The sequence below is a fragment of the Rhinopithecus bieti genome, unplaced genomic scaffold, assembly GCF_001698545.2.
Source record: "Rhinopithecus bieti isolate Rb0 unplaced genomic scaffold, ASM169854v2 scaffold_1887, whole genome shotgun sequence".
Lineage (NCBI taxonomy): Eukaryota > Metazoa > Chordata > Mammalia > Primates > Cercopithecidae > Rhinopithecus > Rhinopithecus bieti.
Window position 1 is genome coordinate 1,502,974 of NW_016803685.1, and position 19,802 is coordinate 1,522,775.

The 19,802-nt window shown below is 36.2% G+C and overlaps 1 protein-coding gene across 1 annotated transcript in view; it reads left to right on the forward strand.

Moving 5' to 3' along the window:
- The window catches only part of DPYD (dihydropyrimidine dehydrogenase), an 875,642-nt gene extending 858,483 nt beyond the window's left edge, over positions 1-17,159 (forward strand). The window contains 2 exon segments of the mRNA XM_017850609.1: positions 12,377-12,517; positions 15,718-17,159. Coding sequence (XP_017706098.1) covers positions 12,377-12,517; positions 15,718-15,888 — 312 coding nt within the window. The 3' untranslated portion in view covers positions 15,889-17,159.
- The last annotated feature ends 2,643 nt before the right edge of the window (positions 17,160-19,802 follow it).

Consider the following 19,802-nt stretch of genomic DNA (forward strand, 5'->3'; position numbering starts at 1 on the left):
TTCTGTGCTTCAGACTTGCGTCACTGTATCTTGGGGTCACCTCCACCTGCATCGTCTGAACAAGGAACCCGGTAGCCATCATACTTAGAACTAAACTGATTCCCGTTCCTTCCAAGCCTGCTCTTCCTCCTGAGTCCTCTGTCTCAATGAACCCCATCTTACCTAACTCAAAAAGCTGCAGTTCAGCCTGGATGTCATCTTATTACTCATCCTATTCACAAGCTAGTCAGCAATGACTATTGTTCCTATCTCTTACATCTCCCTCCTCTTACGTTCTTTACATACTGCTGAGGCCTCAGTGTGTTGCTTACGTATTCTTTCCTGGAACTCTAAAACATTCTATTAACTGTCCTGCTTTCTTTTGTCCTCCTTATCTAATCCATTCCCCAACTATTATGCAGGACTCTTTTAAAAATGCAGGTCTGTTTGTTTTAGCCCTTGCTTAAAATTCTCCCATCATAACCATAGTCCTAAGGTAAGCTCCTTAGCATAACCTTCAGACCAAACACATTTTAGCTTTTCCTGGCCCAAGAAGCAACTTCAATGGAATGATGAAAAGTAGAATCCAGGAGGTGATAATTTGAGGAACGAATGAAGACTGAGGAAGTAACAACAAAGTGTGCAGAATACACTTTCAGTAACTTGAGAAAGGCCAGTAAGAAAGGGATAGGAAGAGGAATGGAATAGAGGAAAAGACGGTTTTGTTTATAGGAGAATGATCCAGGCTTGCATATGCTTTCATATGTTTGGAAGAGAATAGCTGAAGCTGCCAGAAAGGGCATGATTAAGGAAACTACATCTTTGGCAAGCAGAGAGGGAAAGGAGTCTAAACAATATATTAAGATATCTTGCATAAGAGGAGAGACGTGTCATAAAGCTGAATTTGGACTTCCCAGTGTCATTTTAGCAAGCAGACATATTTAAAGAAAGTGACCATAAAAATGTCTTCAGAAACTATTGCCCTCATTGAAATACAAAGCAAAGTTTGTAAAATTTGAGCAGATTATATTTATGGTGAAAGAATTTCCTGAATTAGGCATGGGACTACTCTGTCACGCTGCCTAGGTTCAAACTATGGCATTGCCATTTCATAGCTGTGTGAACTTGCCTCACCTAACTAATCTGTGAAATGGAAATAATAAAAGTATCTGCCTCATAGAGTTATAAATTAGATGATGTATGAAGTGCTTTTAGCATGGTGCCTGCACCAAATATGTCCTAAATAAATGTTACTATTAGCTATAATATTTGAAATGAACAGGTTGAAAGAAATCCACGTTAAGATGACTATTCATTTCCATTTTGTCCAATAAAATGAACTGAAGAATGAAAATAGAAATACATAAAGCTCTGGAGGCCAAGAAAGTCGGAAGTTTTGAAGAAGCCTATATATTTTTTAGGAAATCTTTATTGCATACCTGCCATGAGATAAGCAATGCACCAGCAATTGAGCATCTGCAGGGCAATAAATAAAACATACACAGCTTCTGTCCTCATAAAACATACAGAATATAGAGAGACAGATATTAAAGAATCACACTAACCAGACAAAATTATTTTTTGATACGAGCTACATAGAAAAGATACAAGATATATAGAATCTGTTTCATAGTGAGACCTAATTTAGATTGAAGGGGCCAATGAAAGCCTCCTTGAGGAAGTGACATTTAAGGAGCCCTACAGACTAGGTAGAGATTAGAAGGAAGTGGGGAACTGAGACTATTTCAGATATGCCATAATGGGGTCCTGAATTTGGTAATTGGCCATAGAAATGGAAACAGAGATGAAATTAATAAAGTCTTGTTAATTCTTCCTCCAAGAGTCAGTGATTCTCATTATATTAGGCATAGGTATAGTAAACAGCTGATAATAAGAGGACTAAGATGTCCAGCTTTTTTATGGTTACGCTGAGATAAGAAAAATAAAAGATAATGAGTTAGGGTTTGATGTTAGTGTTTTAGGTTGAGGGGGGTTTGGGGTGTAGCATGAAAAACTTAGATTTGAGTGTATTGAAGTTGATAAACTCAAAGGAATTATGGGCCTATACTGGAGGATATAAAGGAGAAAGAACTGACATTTCCAATGCCCACTGTGTTTTCATGCTTTATATGTTTCTTCTTTCTTGACATACCATTTTCCTACTTCCCTTTTCCTGGAGGACCTGGGTTATCTGTTTTCATGCTTTATATAGAAACTGCACATGTATTTTCTTATTTCTTACTTAACCTAATACTCTGTGAAGGAGTAGGGAGTTCTGGAGGAACAAATCTGAAGAAGGGATCAAAGAAAGAGAAGGATAACCAAAATAAAATGATAGTGTGGAAGAAATCCAAAAAGGAAGTCTTAAGAATAGGAAAGTGATCCACGAGATCAGAAAGCACCGATTGTTTTACCAATACTTTGTGTTGTTTCATTTTGTCTCACATATGCAATCAATGAAATTCCACCTCTAGTTGGCAACAGTTGTCAAATTCATCCATGTATGTTTCTTCGTTTATCCAATAATCTTTAATGTGCAACCACTATGTTCCAGTACTATAACAGTCACTGGCACAATCCAGTAGTGAAAATCCCAGCTCTCATGCAGCTCACAATTTAGTAGGGAGAAACAGACAATGACAAATAAACAAACGAATACATAATATGTCAGATGGTGACACGTGTAATGCAGAAAATAGAACAAGCTTAGGAGAATATAAATTACTAGAGAGACTGGCCAGGGAACACCTGCCTATTTAATGGCATATGGGCAAACACCTAAAAAAGTGAGGGAATGAATGATGTGGGTATCCAGGGGGAAAACATTCCATTCAGAATGAACAGAAAGTGCAAAGACCCTGAAATAGCAAAGTCCTTGGCAGGAAACCAGTAAGGCTTTTAGAAAGGAAGACTGATATGATCTGGCTTATTTTTGCAAAGGATCTTTCTGGCTGCAGTGTTGATACAGTATGCTAGAGGGACAAGGGCAGAAACAAGCAGACCAGTTAGAAGCTATTGTAACAATCCAGGCAAGGGACTGACAGGAGGGAAAATATATACTGGATAATGTCAGAAGGCCTCAACTCCGTTGTTTTAAATGAAAAGATATGTGTGAACGTATTATACACAGCACAGCTCTATGCAAATGCTAGGAGCCACAGTTACTGTCATTTTTATACAAGTCCTTGCCCTTTTGCCCATTATTTCAGACCCCATCTGCATGATGTGGCTGTGTGGTTTTTCAGTTCACGTTGATATTAACGGCCACATTCCCTTTAAGAGTCGTTTTCTCTCTGCACATGCATCAGACATTGCTTCTTGTCCTTTTATCGTGGTTGTTGTTGCTGTTTTTTAGCACACACCCAGGCACACCATGTAATTGCTGCTACACGATTACTTCAGTGTTTTCCCTAGAGTGTTTCTTCTTTCTTGACATACCATTTTTCCTACTTCCCTTTTTCCTGGAGGACCTGGGTTATCTGTTTTCATGCTTTATATTTTCTCTGTCCACCCATCTGTTTATTTTAGCTTGTTTCTTCCCTCCTCTCTACTGGCCTCTTTATAGATTCCTCTGTTCGATAGTTTAAACTCCATGACACTGCTTTGTTTATCCTCTCAGCTTCCGCAGTACATTATTCCCCATCTGCTGTAGAAAGAACCCCAGTGTCCCACAAAGTTAACTAAGCCCCTTTTGTCTGAACAAGTTTTTTAGTCATGCATTCAAGTTTCTAATCTACCCCATCTTCCCTGGTTAGGAATGCAACAATAATATTTCTAAGCAAGCCATGCTCAGTAGATCTCATCTTTTGTTCTTTTTTCTTTTCAAATGCCTGCTATGACTTAATGTTCTGTTTCTTCAGAGGTAGGCAGTTTCAATATCAGTCCATTGCAAGTATGTGTTTAGTATTTGCTGTGTGACCAGCAGTGTGCTAAGGACTGCAGGAGATTAAAAAAACAGACTGCATGGTCCAAGGCTCAGGGATGTTTGCAATCTCGATGGAGATGTAGTGCTAACATATATTTATTATGCACTTGCTGCAATCCAGAAATTGTGCTAGAAACTAGGAATACAACGTGAATTTTAAAAAGAAAGACGTCTATCCTTATGGAGCTCATAGTCTAGCAAGGGAGAAAGACACATGTTAAAAATTATTTACAGTTCAATCAAATATGTACAAAATGCTCTGGGAAAACAGAGGAGTGAAAGGGATTAGTTCTGCCTCGGGTAATTGTGGAAAGCTTCACAGAGATGGTGATATTTAAAGTGGAGTTTAATAAATTAGTGTTAATTAAGCAGAGAATTAATAATAAAAGCTAATATTTATTGAGTACTTATGAGGTTTCAAGCATTGCTACGTGCTTGCGAATTAGCTCATTTAATCCTCACAATAACCCTCTACTATTATGGAGTAAGCAATTGATAAACAGAGAGGTTAAATAACTTTCCTAAGGTCACACAGCTAGGAAGATATCAAAGCCAAGATTTGATTCCAAAGGGTAGCTCTAAAACGTGGCCCTTAAGCACTGTCCTCTGCTGTCTCTCATGAAAAATAGAAATAAAAAAGAAAAGGAAGGTGGCATTTCAAGCAAATCAGTATGTTTGCAAAGCACAGTATTCAAACATACTTGTAATAACTGACAGCCATGGGACCTTAAATCCAATACACAATCCTTGGATCAAGCAGATGGTGACATCAAAATGGTAAACTCATTCTTTTGTTCAATTGGAATTCATAGAAAGCACAGCACTGAGAAGCAATAATGAGGAAAATACCTGGGTTTTATAAATCAGTATTAGTAACATAATATAAAAAGCAATGGGGTCAACTGATTAAACTGCTATGAATTTCATCTGAACATCAAGCGTGGTTATGCCCAGTGTTATCCAGGGACTAGAGGGTCCTTGAGAACCAGAAATCTTTGCTGGACAATGTACATCCTGATTCCCCTAGCCCCTTGAAAGAAAAAAGGAAAAAAAAAAATGGCCTCAGAGGCCCTCCGTCCTACCCCTGGGAATGATCTGGGACCCCAGGGACAGCCTGGTATCTGCATGATTTCCTTTTTATCAACACCACATCTTCATTTCCAATTCATAATGGCATAGCATTTACCATGCATATTGCCATATTATGAAGCTACCAATTCCATAAAGGAAACAGAAAGAAAAAGATTCTGAGGAGGAAGAGGGTATCAAAAGTACTGGAAGGCTGATGGGGAAGAATGAGATAAAAGAAGAAAAAGAAACCTGGCCTCCTGCAATAAGTATAAAAATTTCCTTCTAAAAGATGAAGAAGGACCTTCTGAAGAAGCTCCTGACATATTCTACAGGTTCACCTGTGCTAGAGAAAAGAAAACACACAATGCCTCCTACAGGAGGCAGTTTCGTTTCCTCGCCGAGAGAACTGAAGTGACAGTGTGCACATTTGGCCCAGTTAAATGAGAAACGTGCTTTATTCCCAGGCAGCATATCACAGAGACTTGAGAGTCTGCCAAGACTTATAAAGCCCCCGAATGCTTTCCACTTCTGTTGATATATATGAGAATGAATTCTCATTCTCTTTATGAAGCCAGGAATGTATCTCTAACGTCTTTGAATTTCTGGGTAGGAAAATGAATGGTTTAGGGGCACTAGTGATGTTTTCATGTCTTCTTCCTGCTGCTTCTAGTAAGAGATGGACTGCATCTCATAAGACTGGCAAGACAGTGTTGGCAGGACACCAGTCAGCCTGATCGAGTACTTTATTATTTCAATTGAATTGTGAAAGGAAGGAGAAGAGTACTCAGATAAAACTGTAAGACCGTATTAGATACCATGGAGCATAAACAGGAGGGAACAGAAAGAAAAATAGTGGAGGACTTGCCCAGCAATTACCAGAGAAATGGGCAGGGAACAGCGTTAATATTCTCAATTGTCCCCTGTACCAACAAATAGCAGATGAAAATTATCCAACTGAACTTTAAAAACTGAAGAGAATTTGGTAAAATAATCCCTTAAGTCTTATGGGGATTTGTAGAAATGTGATTCCTGACCAGATTATGGCATGGAAAGGTGTATTTGTTTGGAATAAATAGGTCTGATGGAAGGGTTGGGGGAGAAGCAGTGTCTATCAAAAAAGTATACACACGCATGGAAATTCACAAACCTGAGGGTGGAGTATGGAGGAAGCAGCTGCAGGAGAGTGAAATGAAAGAAAAACAGAAATGTTACCCTGGGACTGCATCAGAGCCCTTGTAACCAGATGGTTAATAGGGACAGGCAAGACAGAGGAGCGATGAAAGCCTTTGCAAACTTCAGATGGAAATCCCACTCCACTAAAGGCAAAACATTGGAAAAATTATTGAATTGCCTTGTTGGAAATTTAATCTCACAAAAGAGAGAAGCAATGAGGGGACTTGCTGCTTTGGCTTATTTCTGGCTAAAAAGGTCTGTTTGAGGAAAATGGCAGCTAAAGTAATCTTCAAGGAAAGTAACCATTCCACGTTAACTTAGAGTTTATTAGGCCAATGAAAGGAAGTCTGAGCTTAGAAATGCAAGTATCCCACCTTTAGTAAACCTAATTTCAGGAAGTTCAGAGAAAACAATAGGTATTATCTTATAGTCAGCAACTCTAACCTGAAGATGGATCAGGAAAAAATGAGAAGCTGACAAGTACAAATTTGATGACATAATCACTACGTTTTCTAAGAAGTGAAAAAAAGGTTATGCATTTAGATAACTCAGTGTTTGGTGCTCATATGAGAAAAGACAGATCACATTACCAATGATGAAAATAAAAGGGTGGCATCAGGATTTAAGGATGGGTCAGAAGTGCTAAAGCCTCAAATGATCTGAGTTTGGAGAAAATATTAGGAAAAACAGAAATATATTTTGTCTATTAATACTCAGTAGTTAGAGCAGGTGGTACACTGTTAAATTATAATTAGAGAGAACTGTTTCACTCCTATTATCTCTCTAGAATCTCGTAAAGAATGTTATCAGAACTGAAAAGAGTAAATATATTTGAGAGTTAAAACCTAAGATACCTAAGGATATTGTAAAAACACACTTACCTTCATTAAATGAATTTAAATCCAAAGTGTCTTGCAAGACATTACTACTTTAAAGCCTGAGCTCCTCCCAGATAGAAAAAATACAGTGATCAGGGCCACAGATATGTACTGAACCAACTTTGCTCCCAGCCAATCCTTACCCATCTGACTCTCTCACAAATAATCTCCCTTTCACACAACCCTCTCTCACTACTTTAGTTCCAGGAGTCTCACTTGCTTCTCTTCCATCTCTTGATTTACTTGCTTCTCTCACCCTCACTGGCCAATCTACTACTTCATTTTCTGGATCATGTCTCTGCCTTTCTGGATCTTTGTCTCTGCCCTCTGTTCTCAGCATATTCAAGCTGAGTCCTTAGTTATTAGAGTTCTACCAAATTTAAATTCAAGATGTCTTTTTCTTACTGTACAGTACCTGTCTCTGCCTTCTGCTCAGAGAGCATATATAGAATATCCAGAATAAAGTGCCTGCTATATTTTAATTGCTTTTGTAAGAGATCACTGTACTACACTGATGAAAAATAAATGTTGCTCCAGGTTCTTTACCAAAGAAAAAGGTGGATGCGGTAGGGGTAGTAGGGAAAAGATGGAAACAAATCAGAAAGATTGAGATTTAACCGCAAAGGAATCCTACAAAGGTCATTCAGCTTTTGATTTGGGATCATTAGCAAAGGAAGAAGTTAAAAATCAGCATAAATTCAGTAAGAGCAAACTAAATTATCTCATTTTTCTCTTTTGAAAGATTTATTAGGCAAGAAGTGAATACACCATGAAAAGATATGACATTGGTAATGGTACGGATAAGGAAATAGTTAAATGATTAAATAGCTACATCCAAATAATTTAAATATTGAATGTTTTCAATATTTAGAAGTCATAGTGACTGCCCACAGCATGCTGTCCTGGGTCCTGGTTTTCGAAGGACACTTATTTGCAGAAATTGTGCAAAGTGCAGACGGTCCTGACTTACAATGGTTTTCTTTTTTTTTTTTTTTTTTTTTTTTTTTTTTTTTTTTTTTGACTTTACAATGGTTCATCTTATGAACTTACAATGGTTCATCTTATGATTTTTTTTAATTTTTATTTTTATTTTTTACTTTACGGTAGTGTGACTTACAATGGTTCATCTTATGACTTTTTTTTACTTTAAGATAGGGCAAGAGCCATAGGCATGCAATAGAAAGTGATATGAAAAGAGTAAATATATTTGAGAGTTAAAACCTAAGATACCTAAGGATATTGTAAAAACACACATGCTAATCAAATTTGAAGACTTGAAGCTAGAAAGAACAGCTGACATGCCAGATAATCACAATTTGAAAATAATTCCATGAGCTATTAAAAATAGGCCAAAACTAATAAATTAATATTGGTCATAATAAATTCAGAATGAAACATCAGGGATGGAATCAGGGCTAATTCCTCACTCTTTGGCCTTAAATTTTATATCAAACAGAAACATTGACTAGTCTATTTAAAAAAAAAAAATTGGCTGGGTGCTGTGGCTCATGCCTGTAATCCCAGCACTTTGGGAGGCCAAGGCGGGTGGATACAAGGTCAGGAGTTTGAGACCAGCCTGGCCAATATGGTGAAACCCGGCTCTACTAAAAATAAAAATTAGCCGGGTGTGGTGGCCTGCACCTGTAGCCCCAGCTACTTGGGAGGCTGAGGGAGGAGAATGGCTTGAACTCAGCAGGTGGAGCTTGCAGTGAGCCGAGATCACACCACTGCACTCCAGTCTGGGCAACAGAGCGAGACTCCATCTCAAAAAAAACAAAACAACAGCAACTTTTAATTATCTCAAACAAGTAATAAATTGATAATAATGTGATCTTGGAATTCTGTAGTACTTTGCAACGTCAGTTCCTTGAACACCTACGTTAAAATTAAATGTTATCATCCATAATTTAAAAGATTTAACATTGCTTTCTCCACATACATATCTACATATAAACATTTCCTCATACATACTGCTGAACCTTTGTACATCCAAATGGATGTAATCATGAATTGGAATAATGAATATGGGTTCCCTGATCTCCACAAATGTGTGTCCAAGAGGGACTGAAGACTAGCCATATGTGATTTACTGATTTTATGCATGTTTCAGCCAACTCCAGATTCCATGATGTCTACTCAAGGGTATTCATAAGCTGGTAGTACTACCTGGAGGCTTTGGGATTAAAACAAATGTCCACATTCTTAGCCACATGGAATAATTTTTTTTTGCTACTCTTTCCCAAAATGATTTAAAATAGTTGTCACTATTTTGTGCTCTTCCAGATGAAGAAATAAATATAATTTTCTTAAAAAATTGCAATTAATAAGGGATAAATTGTTAACACCATGTGCTAATAACTTCTAGAGGCTCCACAATGGTTTGACATTAAACAATGATGTTTTAATAAATGACAAAAGCAAATCTCCAATATAGAGGAAAAGGCATATTTAATGTACACAGAATGTGGACTTGCTCCACATAAAATTTCTAAAGTGTATACAGTGTTTCTTTTGAAGAAGGCTTATACACTTGTTGACTGCCTCGGGAGTTTCTTGTATAATCATCTTTTGAATATTTATTGATGATTTTAGTCATCATGATCTGATTCAGTGAAACAACTCTTTAGGTTGATTTATTTACTAGGCTTAAAAAATTATTTTCAATCACTTATAAATGGCCTTTTACAGCCAGACAGTGACCTCTTGAATTTATTATTTTAAAATAGTACTGGGAAATATTACACATATCCAGATACTTTGACTATGATTATTTTGTATTTAAAATACTCATATCAAAAAATATGTTCAGTAAAGTAGCTATTACTTCATTCCCACTATGTGCCTACTACCATATTATATGTGTAGTGTATAGATACATAAAATTTGTATTTATTTTACAAATATTTTAGTACCCGTTCTGTTTCAGTGATCTCCAGAAACACGATACACCACATGAGATACAAAGATGAATAAAACCCTACTAAGAGACCACAACATAGGAAGCTAAATGTAGAAAATATCCATAACACGCACCAGAATTTGCTAAATAGAGACTAACAAATGAGTCAGCATAGCAGAGTGCTGATGATCATGGTATTTAAAGTCAGGCAACACTGGTTCTGAATCCCTGCTTCATCATTTACTTAATTATATACTTTAAATCTCAGTCACATCATCAACTATTAAATGTGTGAGGTTTAAGTGAGAAAATGTGTAAAAAATATGGCACTGGCCTGAAATATATTAAGGACTCAAAAGTTATCTGTTGTCATTAGTTCCACATAATAGATATAATACCATAGGCCATCAAAAAAAAATTTTTAAGAAAGAGGATGTGGAGGAGAGAGGGCAAGGAAAGGAGGAAAAGGGAAAAAGGTGAGAAAGAAGAGAGAGAAAGAAGAAGAAAGAGAGATCACATCCTCACATTTGGTTAGGAAAGAAGAAGGAAGGATTAAGGAAATCTTCATGAAGTAGTGGCATTTGAGATGTCTTTGAAGGATGCTTAGGATTTTGCAAAGTGGAGTTAGGAATGAAAGGTATTTTAGACAGGAGACTTAACCTAATGTTCGACCTCAGATGGGTCAGTTGAAAAGTGTGTCCTCCCGTGTAGCTGAAGTGCATGGTGTTTGAAACTGAGAAATAAGACAGAAAAAGACATGTTTGCAGAAAGCCTTAAATGCCAGTGTGGTAAGCCTGTGCCTAATTCAACAGATTTTTGAATAAGGTAGTGAGAAATTTAGTCTGTGTCTTACATTCTAGATTAAGATGGCGGCATTGCACAGGGTAGAGTGGGAAAGGAAGAATGTGAGGATGAAACTTATCAAGTAGTCTCTTACAATTGCATCAAAAATAATGAGAAATTCATTAATAACATTTAAAGATGGCAGTAAACATGGAAAGGATTCAAAAGATACTGCACATCCAGAACCCAGACTTGGCGACAAATAGGAGATACTGGAGCAAGTTATGTAGTGAAATTCCAAGACTCTATGATTGGAAAAATCCTAACACTATTCACAAAACTAAAGAAATACAAAGGAAGACCCAGTTCGTGTTGTTAATGATAAGTTCAGTGAGTACAGAATTTGAAGCACCAATCTCTAATGACAATGCTCATTATGCAGCTGATAAATGTAGATCTTGAGTTTATGGGAACATTTCAAAATGGAGATATTGATTTGGATATCAAGTGCCCACCTACAAACAGACTGCAGTGTAGTTGAAATTATAACTGCAACGCATTATAAAGAAAATAGAGAAGACAATACTGAAAGTTTTCCAGCATCTTATCACTTGAGAGATACACAAAGGAACTGTATAAAAATGTAAACTTTGTCTCAGTTTGAAATTCCATGCTAATGAGTATATTGTAATTTAGAGATCAAATAGAAAAAAAAGGTAAAGAAGAGTAAGCAAGATTATAAAAAGAAGAGCAGAAAATGCAATGCCAAAGAGAATATGGAAAGATGATTTTAAGTGAGAGTCAAACCTCCTTGAACATGGATCTTAAATTCAAAGAAGATTCTCATGTTAATAGTTAAAACAAAAGCAAAATCTTGACAGCATGCTAATTTGACATTGCTACATTCTTTTGTTTTGTTTTATGAAGCAAAGTGTTTCTCATCGTTGATGAAACATATTCTGTGCTTCACATATTAAGCACACTCCCAATTAGTATGAAGAACAAAGCAATGTGTAACCACATGAAAGATCTTCAATCGTAAATGAAGAAAATTCCAGTTCTTTAAAAGTAAAAGAGCATCTGACTTAACTATTGGATCAACCTAATCAATTAACATAAATTAGAATTTTTAAATAATGTTATATATGCTTCAAGACATGACAGGTGAGTATTCTATCAAAGCACTTTTTAAATTAAAATCTAAAATCCACATACAGTGAAATAAATGCATAATATTCACACTCGTATTCCCTTCATTATGAGCAGTCTAATTTTCTAGCATAGTGTATTACCCTTTGTCACTTTGCGTTACTTTTGGTCCTTCAAGGTCCAAGAATGAGAAAAAGTAAGCCATAACAACTCAAACAGGTGTCATTTATTCTTTCTGTCCACAGAAATGCTGTTTTCAATTATCCAGTCAAAAACCTATTGAATACAGTTAATTAGGTCTTGTATTTCTAAGCTAGGCATGCATATTGCCCATCTTTCAGAAGACAAACCTCTAAGCTATAATTATCATAAAAAGCTTATCTATGAGAATTATGCTATCCAAAGTCTCCCAAGTTAATATAATGCAACATTGTATAAAAACAGGAAAATGCTGAGTGATATTATTACATGAAAATGTTTTAAAATGAGCTTGCTAAGTAATTCAGTGGCTATTTTTAGGATGTAATAGGAAAAGCACTGCAGTACCTTGGAACATTTGGTGAATTGAGCAACACAGAGCAAGTTGTGGCTATGATCGATGAAGAAATGTGTATTAACTGTGGTAAATGCTACATGACCTGTAATGATTCTGGCTACCAGGTAAGAATCCTGCTGGAATTAGAATGCTATGAGACATGTTTCTTCTGGTTTTTGTGGCAGAAAGCATTTTCTGTTGCTAAGTGTGAAATTTAAACTGGTGGTGCCAAATATTGCTCTTCTGCAACAGTACATCTTTCTGTCCTGTCACCCTTGTAATATGGTCTTTTTTAAAAGGAAAGTTGTAATTTTACTAACTATGCCAGCATTTAATGCACAGAATTATTTTTATATCATTTCATCACCCACAACATTAGAGAGAAAAATCCAACTGAAGAGAGAAATGCACACAAAATTATGAATACTAGGAAAGCGTTATGCTTTAACACAGAGGAAAGGGAAAAGAACGACCATTTATGGCCATTACTCTGAAAGTCTATGATTCCTTCTGCCAAAAGAGAGTTCTCTTCCATTCAGTATTGATTAGGCTTTTACTACAGTCAGAAAGAAGCACTTTTCCACCAACTAGTTGTATAAGTTGGTCCCAGGAATTCCTCTGAAGCTAGAAAAGCCAAAGAGATGTATTCTTCCCTCATGAAGAGAGCCATAGCTACTTTCCAGCTCCTCAGTCCTCAGCAGAGTGTCTACCATGGAGGGGAAAAAAAACAAGAAAAGAAAAGAAATTGGGGATTTGACTCCTTCTAGTGGGCCTATTCTCTTGAAAACAACATTCTATGAATTCTCTTTGACTTAATAATTGCTTCTTCATTTACTTCCTATATATTTATAACCTGCTATTTTTTAAAGAGTTTGGACAACTATGATTTAACTAGTTGAATTTTAGAAATGGATGAAAAAAAAAAATGATCATAACAATGCTTTTAAACATAAGTTTCTTCTCAAAACCTGACTTATTGTGAAAGTAAAAGAAATTCTTACGATACAGAGTTTTGCAGAAAGCAAATTTTAAAGTTTTGGAAAACTACTAAACTATTAAAAGTTGCTAAAACTATACATATTATTTCCATTGTATTTCACAAGCTATAAGTAAAAACAGATCTTTTTAAGAAATGATCAATGGAATGTTCTAATTTCAATAATGAATGTCCCATTTTAAAAAGTTTATGTACCTATTCAACTGAAGGGGCAGATCCCATACTGCTCATGGTGTATTTTGCATATTCTTATGAACAGACAATGTTTTAATTAAAAAAACCTATTATTTTTCTTCCTGGTTTCGCAGTTCTGCACCCAAAATTTTTTAGCTCAACTCATTCACTTTTTTTTTTCTAGCTAAAAGGTGTCTTAACAGTATTTGAAAGTGCTTAACCAATATCACATTTACTTTCATGTCATCCCTTTCTAAAAACCATCAGGATCAATCAGAAAGTCCTAATAAATTATCATAGCATCAGCTCTCAATGTCTTTAAAATCTTAGAACTTATGGTCCCAACTGTGGAATTCTAGAACTTGGTAGCAACTTTAGTAAAAACCTTCTAAGTAATAAGAAAGAAAATCACAATTATGGATGTTAAGACTTAGAAAGTTTTTGATTCTTCGTCTCAGAAGATAAAATAGGAAACCAAAATTTTTAATTGAACATAAAGTTTATATGTTTCAGTTTTTTCAAGTGGTATTTCTAAGCAATTAGTCTTTAATTTCCTATCAGTTATTCATTGGTTTTCCATTTTATGGTAAGAGTACATAAAAGAAAGAGAAATCGTTTTTTATTTATCCAAACAGCACCTTTAAAATGTTGTTTTCAAACGTAACACCAAAATTTGTGTGGACAAATATTCTCATGACTTGGCTATAGTGATAGTTCTTGTTGAAATATATGTTTATTTCCTTAAAGATCAAGACTTTAAAAATTTAAGCACTATCATGATTTACTGTGAAAAATATTTTTTTCATTTATATGGGCATAAAAGAGGAAAAAATATAGTTGCATGTAGCTTCATTTGGAGGAGGGAATTTTTTAAACAACTATATATATATAATATATATATACACACACACATATATACACACATATATAATTGAATTACATTAGAGAATTAGACAGGAAAAGAAATCAGAATAATGCATTTACTTGAGAATGTTAAGATTTGTAAACTTGGCCTCAAGGGGTACCTTGGGGGTGGAGAGACACTTAATGTCCCTTATAATTTCCTCAGCCCCAATGTAGTCACTTCAAAGTAGTACACAGTCTGAGTAAAACTCTTGTGTTTTTTTTTTTTTTTTTTTTTTTTTTGCAAGTGAGACTGCCAGGCAAGTTTCCTATATCCCCTCCAACACCATGATCCACCCCTACATAGCTGCCCTGAAATCTGTCCTAGATAGAAATTCTGTAACTTCTGCTGAAGTCTTACATGTCGTTTTTCACTACTGAAATGTGTCTGTTTAATGGGAAAATCATCATCATATCTTTTTTTTAAAAAAACTCAATCCTGAATCTCACACTAGGTATTTTTAATTGCTTATTCTACATTGCTTCATGGAAAGAAAGAGAGAGGAAGGGATTGAGGAAGGGAGGGAGGGAATAGAGGAAGACGGGGGAAGGAAAATTGTAAAATTTCTCAAAATCCTAAGCCGTTTCAGAGCTGGAGGCCTGGCTGTGGTAATCTGGGCTCAGTAGTGTCAGGGCCAGGACTGAACACCAGTTTTCCTGGCTCTCTATTCAGTGCTTTTTCCCCTTCATGGTGGACCATGACTAGTCAGCTTGGAAATCTTCAAAACTCAAAGCTGACTGTTAAGCTAATTTTTTTCTGCTGCTTTCTTCTAAAAACTACATGCATTATTTGAAATCCACACAAATGTATTCATTGCCTCCGAATCTGACAGTAACACTTTTCCACTGTCAAGAACAAAGAGTGTGAAGAGGAAGAGGAGGACATGTGAAAGTCCCCCAAAATCCACAGGTAGAAGACGCCCCATCCTGGTAGAACTGGAAAGACCCCAACTTTGCACAGAACAAAGAAAACTAGAGAGTGACTATGTTATGACATATTTTCCTCACACAATGAAGAAAAATACCCCCTAAGGAATTTTAAACATTGCGTTTTTAATTTAAAAGGATTTCTCTTCTTGCTCTTTTTTTTGCTCCTCTGTCAGCTCAACTGTTGCTATAGTTGCACCACAGAGCTGGACGTCGTTGTCTCAGTGCAGCTCTGCTGCAGCAGAGAAAAATGTTGATGCTAAAATGGGGACATTCTTGACCTTTGTGGTCAGTGACATCAATACCCTCTACTTCTGTTTGCAGGCTATACGGTTTGATCCAGAAACCCACCTGCCCACCATTACTGACACTTGTACAGGCTGTACTCTGTGTCTCAGTGTCTGCCCTATTGTCGACTGCATCAAAATGGTTTCCAGGACAACACCTTATGAACCAAAGAGAGGCGTACCCTTATCTGTGGATCCGGTGTGTTAAGGTGATTTGTGAAACAGTTGCCGTGAACTTCCATGTCACCTACATATGCTGATCTTTCAAAATCATGATCCTTGTGTTCAGCTCTTTCCAAATTAAAACAAATATATATTTTCTAAATAAAAGTATGTAATTTCAAAATACATCTGTAAGTGTAAAAAATATCTCATGTCAATGACCATTCAATTAATGGTCATAAAATAGAATAATTCTTTTCTGAGGATAGTATTTAAATAACTGTGTGGCAGTTAATTGGATGTTCACCGCCAGTTGTCTTATGTGACAAATTAACTTTTTTGTGGCAATTAGTGTGACAATTTCCAAATTGCCCTATGCTGTGCTCCATATTTGACTTCTAATTGTAAATGAAATTAAGCATTTTGAAACAAAGTACACTTTAACATACAAGAAAATGTATCCAAGGAAACATTTTATCATTAAAAATTACCTTTAATTTTAATGCTGTTTCTAGGAAAATGTTATTAGCTCCATAAAGTACAAAGGAAGAAAGTCAAAAAATTATTTGCTATGACAGGAAAAGAAGGCCTCAAATTGGGTTTGTAGAACTTTATTAAGTAAAATCCCCTTCATTGAAATTGCTTCTTTTTGGTGTTGGATAGAGGATAGTGAGAATATTTACTAACTAAATACCATTCACTACTCATGCGTGAGATGGGTGTCCAAACTCATCCTCTTTTAATGGCATTTCTCTTTAAACTATGTTCCTAACAAAATGAGATTATAGGATTGAGCCTGGTGAAAGCCAGTCTTTTGCTGTGTGCACACCTGCCCTGACTGGTTTTAATAGTCACCTTCATGATTATAGCTACTAATGTTTGAACAAAGCCCAAAGTATGCAATGCTGAATCATGTGCTTCATTATTCAAGAATGAAAAATGTAATATTGGTAATATATATTAAATGTGCCAAATCAGTTTGACTACTCTCTATTTTAGTGTTTAGGTTTAATTTCAAAAGTAATGGAATAAGAAAAAAATATATTTTCTGTTATTATTAGATAACATTTTTGTATTTCTCTATTTTCGTAATCAGTAAATAGTGTCATATAAATTCATTTATCTCCTCTTCATGGCATACTTCAATATGAATCTATAAGTAGTAATTCAGAAAGTAACAATCTATGGCTTATTTCTATGACAAATTCAAGACCTGGAAAAATAAAATGTTTGATTATGCACATTTAGAGATGCATATTTGCCACAAAACCTATGTGATTGAATAATATCAAATAAAATATCATAAAGCATTTTAAACATGGTCTTTTGCTGCCTCTTTTGCAAATGCAATTTCATATAAAACATTTTGATTTTGAAATAGAGCAGTTTTGGGTTAGTCCTATAGAGCATTCCATCCAAGTATAAAACCCGTGATAGTTTAAGTAAAATGAGGGTGAAGACAGTGTAATTACTCAAATGTTTCACTTCCTGTCCTTCTTACCCAGCTTTACCTACTGAATTAGATTTTACTCTGCCAAAAGGCATCTTTTACTGGGAACAGGCCAGGATTCTTGCAATGGCCCATGGGCAGGAAAGTGGAAGCCTGTCTGCCTGCCTGAAAGTGCCAGTCTCACTATAGGAAGTACACATCTCACTTAATATTACTGCTTAGATAGTTATGTGATATTATTGACTCATATAAACTGACTCTCTTTGCCTTCTTGTCATGGTGGGGGATTTTAACTTTTGAAGATGGCAACACTTAGAAAACAGTTCCAGTAATCTAGAAAAGAGATTTACCAGGGGTGCGTGGATGCCATAATGTCTTACCCCCTACCTCAATCTGATGAGAGTTTTTCACTCTGGGAGTTTAGTAGCCTTCTGGGAATATTATGAAAGATATCCAACGCATGTACACACCTGAATCCTCTTCAAGATACTGAATGCCAAATGCCAGGCAGAAATTTCCTTGACTGAGATTAAAGAAATAATTGTGACCTTTGCATTTTTTTCTGAGAAAGAAAGGGCAAAATGCTTTAGCTGTTTTCTTTAACAACTTTGGGGAACCACAAGTGACCAGTGTTAGGCCATGGCAATCCATGATTTTATACTAGTTTCTTCCTTACACACATTTCTTTCTGTTGTATTCACTTTCTACTTCATACCAAGAAGTGTTTCTTATCCATGTGGTTTGTAGAAAACATAACTCAATTTTACATGTATTGTTTACAGAGAGACTCAGAATAAGGAAGAATGAAAACCACATTATTCCCATCCAGCAAGACACCAGGAGCCATTGACCTTAGCACACACATTCTCATGGCACCTTACCTGCAGACATGACTGGGGACGTAAGACCAGACCAGAGAGTGTGGTTAGTGAGCACTTCCTAACGAATGTCTGAGAAGCTGTACTAAATGTTCTACATATATGATAATTAATTGTATGTGTCAGCTTGGCTGGGCTGCAGTACCCAGACACTTGGTCAAGCATTATTCTTCATGTTTCTGTGAGGGTGTGTGTTTTGGGGTTAGATTTACATGTAACTAGTAATTAGTGAACTCTGAGTAAAGCAAATTGCCCTCCATAATGTGGGTGGGCCTTATCCAACCATTGGAAGGCCTGGCTAGAACAAAGGCTGACCTCCCTTGATCAGGAAGGAATTCTTCAGCAGACTGCCTTCAGCCTTCATCTACAACATTGGCTCTTTCTGGTTGTCTATCAGACTGCCTTTGGACTTGAACTATAGCTCTTTTCTAAGAGGCCAGCTTGCAGGCCTCCCCTATCAAAGTTGGGACTCATCAAGCTTCCAAACTTATGTGTGTTCATTCCTTAAAATAATAAATGAATTTTTAAACTAACTAAATAAACAAAAGTATCAGTCATGTTTCTCTGGACAATCATGACTAATACAACATGACTATTATATTTGACTGTTGTAAGGATCACAGGTAAGTGCTATTTTTTTTCCATTTAAAAAGGAAGACATAGGGGCTTAAAGAGTCTAACTTGTTCCAGGTCATATAACTGTTTAGATATATTTGTAGATGCCCTTGGTTATGTCTAATATGCTATGTGCCTTCATTCTTTTGTTCAACGAACCATTTATTCATTCAACAAATATTTATGAAGCAACTGTTATACAATGAACCAAGCACTGGACTAAGGACTGAGGATGTGAACTCGAATGATGAATGCTCCTTGTCTTAATCTGTTAAGACTGCTATAACAAATTATCATAAATTATGTAGCTTATAAACAGCAAAAAAACAAACAAACAACAACAACAACAAACATGTCTCACAGTTCCAGAGGCTGGGAATTCCAAGATCAAGGTGCCAGTAGATTCGAGGTCTGGTGAGGGCCTGCTTTATGGTACAGAGATTGGACCTTATGGCTGTGTCCTCACATGGTAGAGGGGTGAACAGGCTCCCTTGGGCCTATTTATGAGGGCACTAATCTCATTAAGGAGGGTTCCACCCTCATGATTTAATCACCTCTCAAAAGCTCCACCTCTTCATACTATCACCTTGGATATTGAAATTTCAACATATGAATTTTGAGGAGACACAGACATTCAGACCATGGCACTCCCTAGCTTCAAGGTGCTTACAATGTACAGGGGAAATAGTATGTAAATGCTAGGAAAGCAATTCTGAGAGCAGGGACATCAAAGGCATACTCTCTTAACCAGCTGACAAGCCAAATTTTGAGCTCATAAAGGAATTTCCTAAATAGGTAACAAGAGAAGGGCACCTCAAGCAGTGAAAACAAGAGAGCACAGAGATTTGAAAAGTCTGGAATGTTCGGAAAACCACAAAAGCTTGACTTAGCTGGGACAAAAGGGACATGTGGTTGGAAGTAAGGCGGAGACAGAGAGACAGGTTTGGATCACACTAGAATCCCTCAGGGAATCAGAATCAGCAGTTTCTTCACTCATTCAAAAATATTAAGTATCTT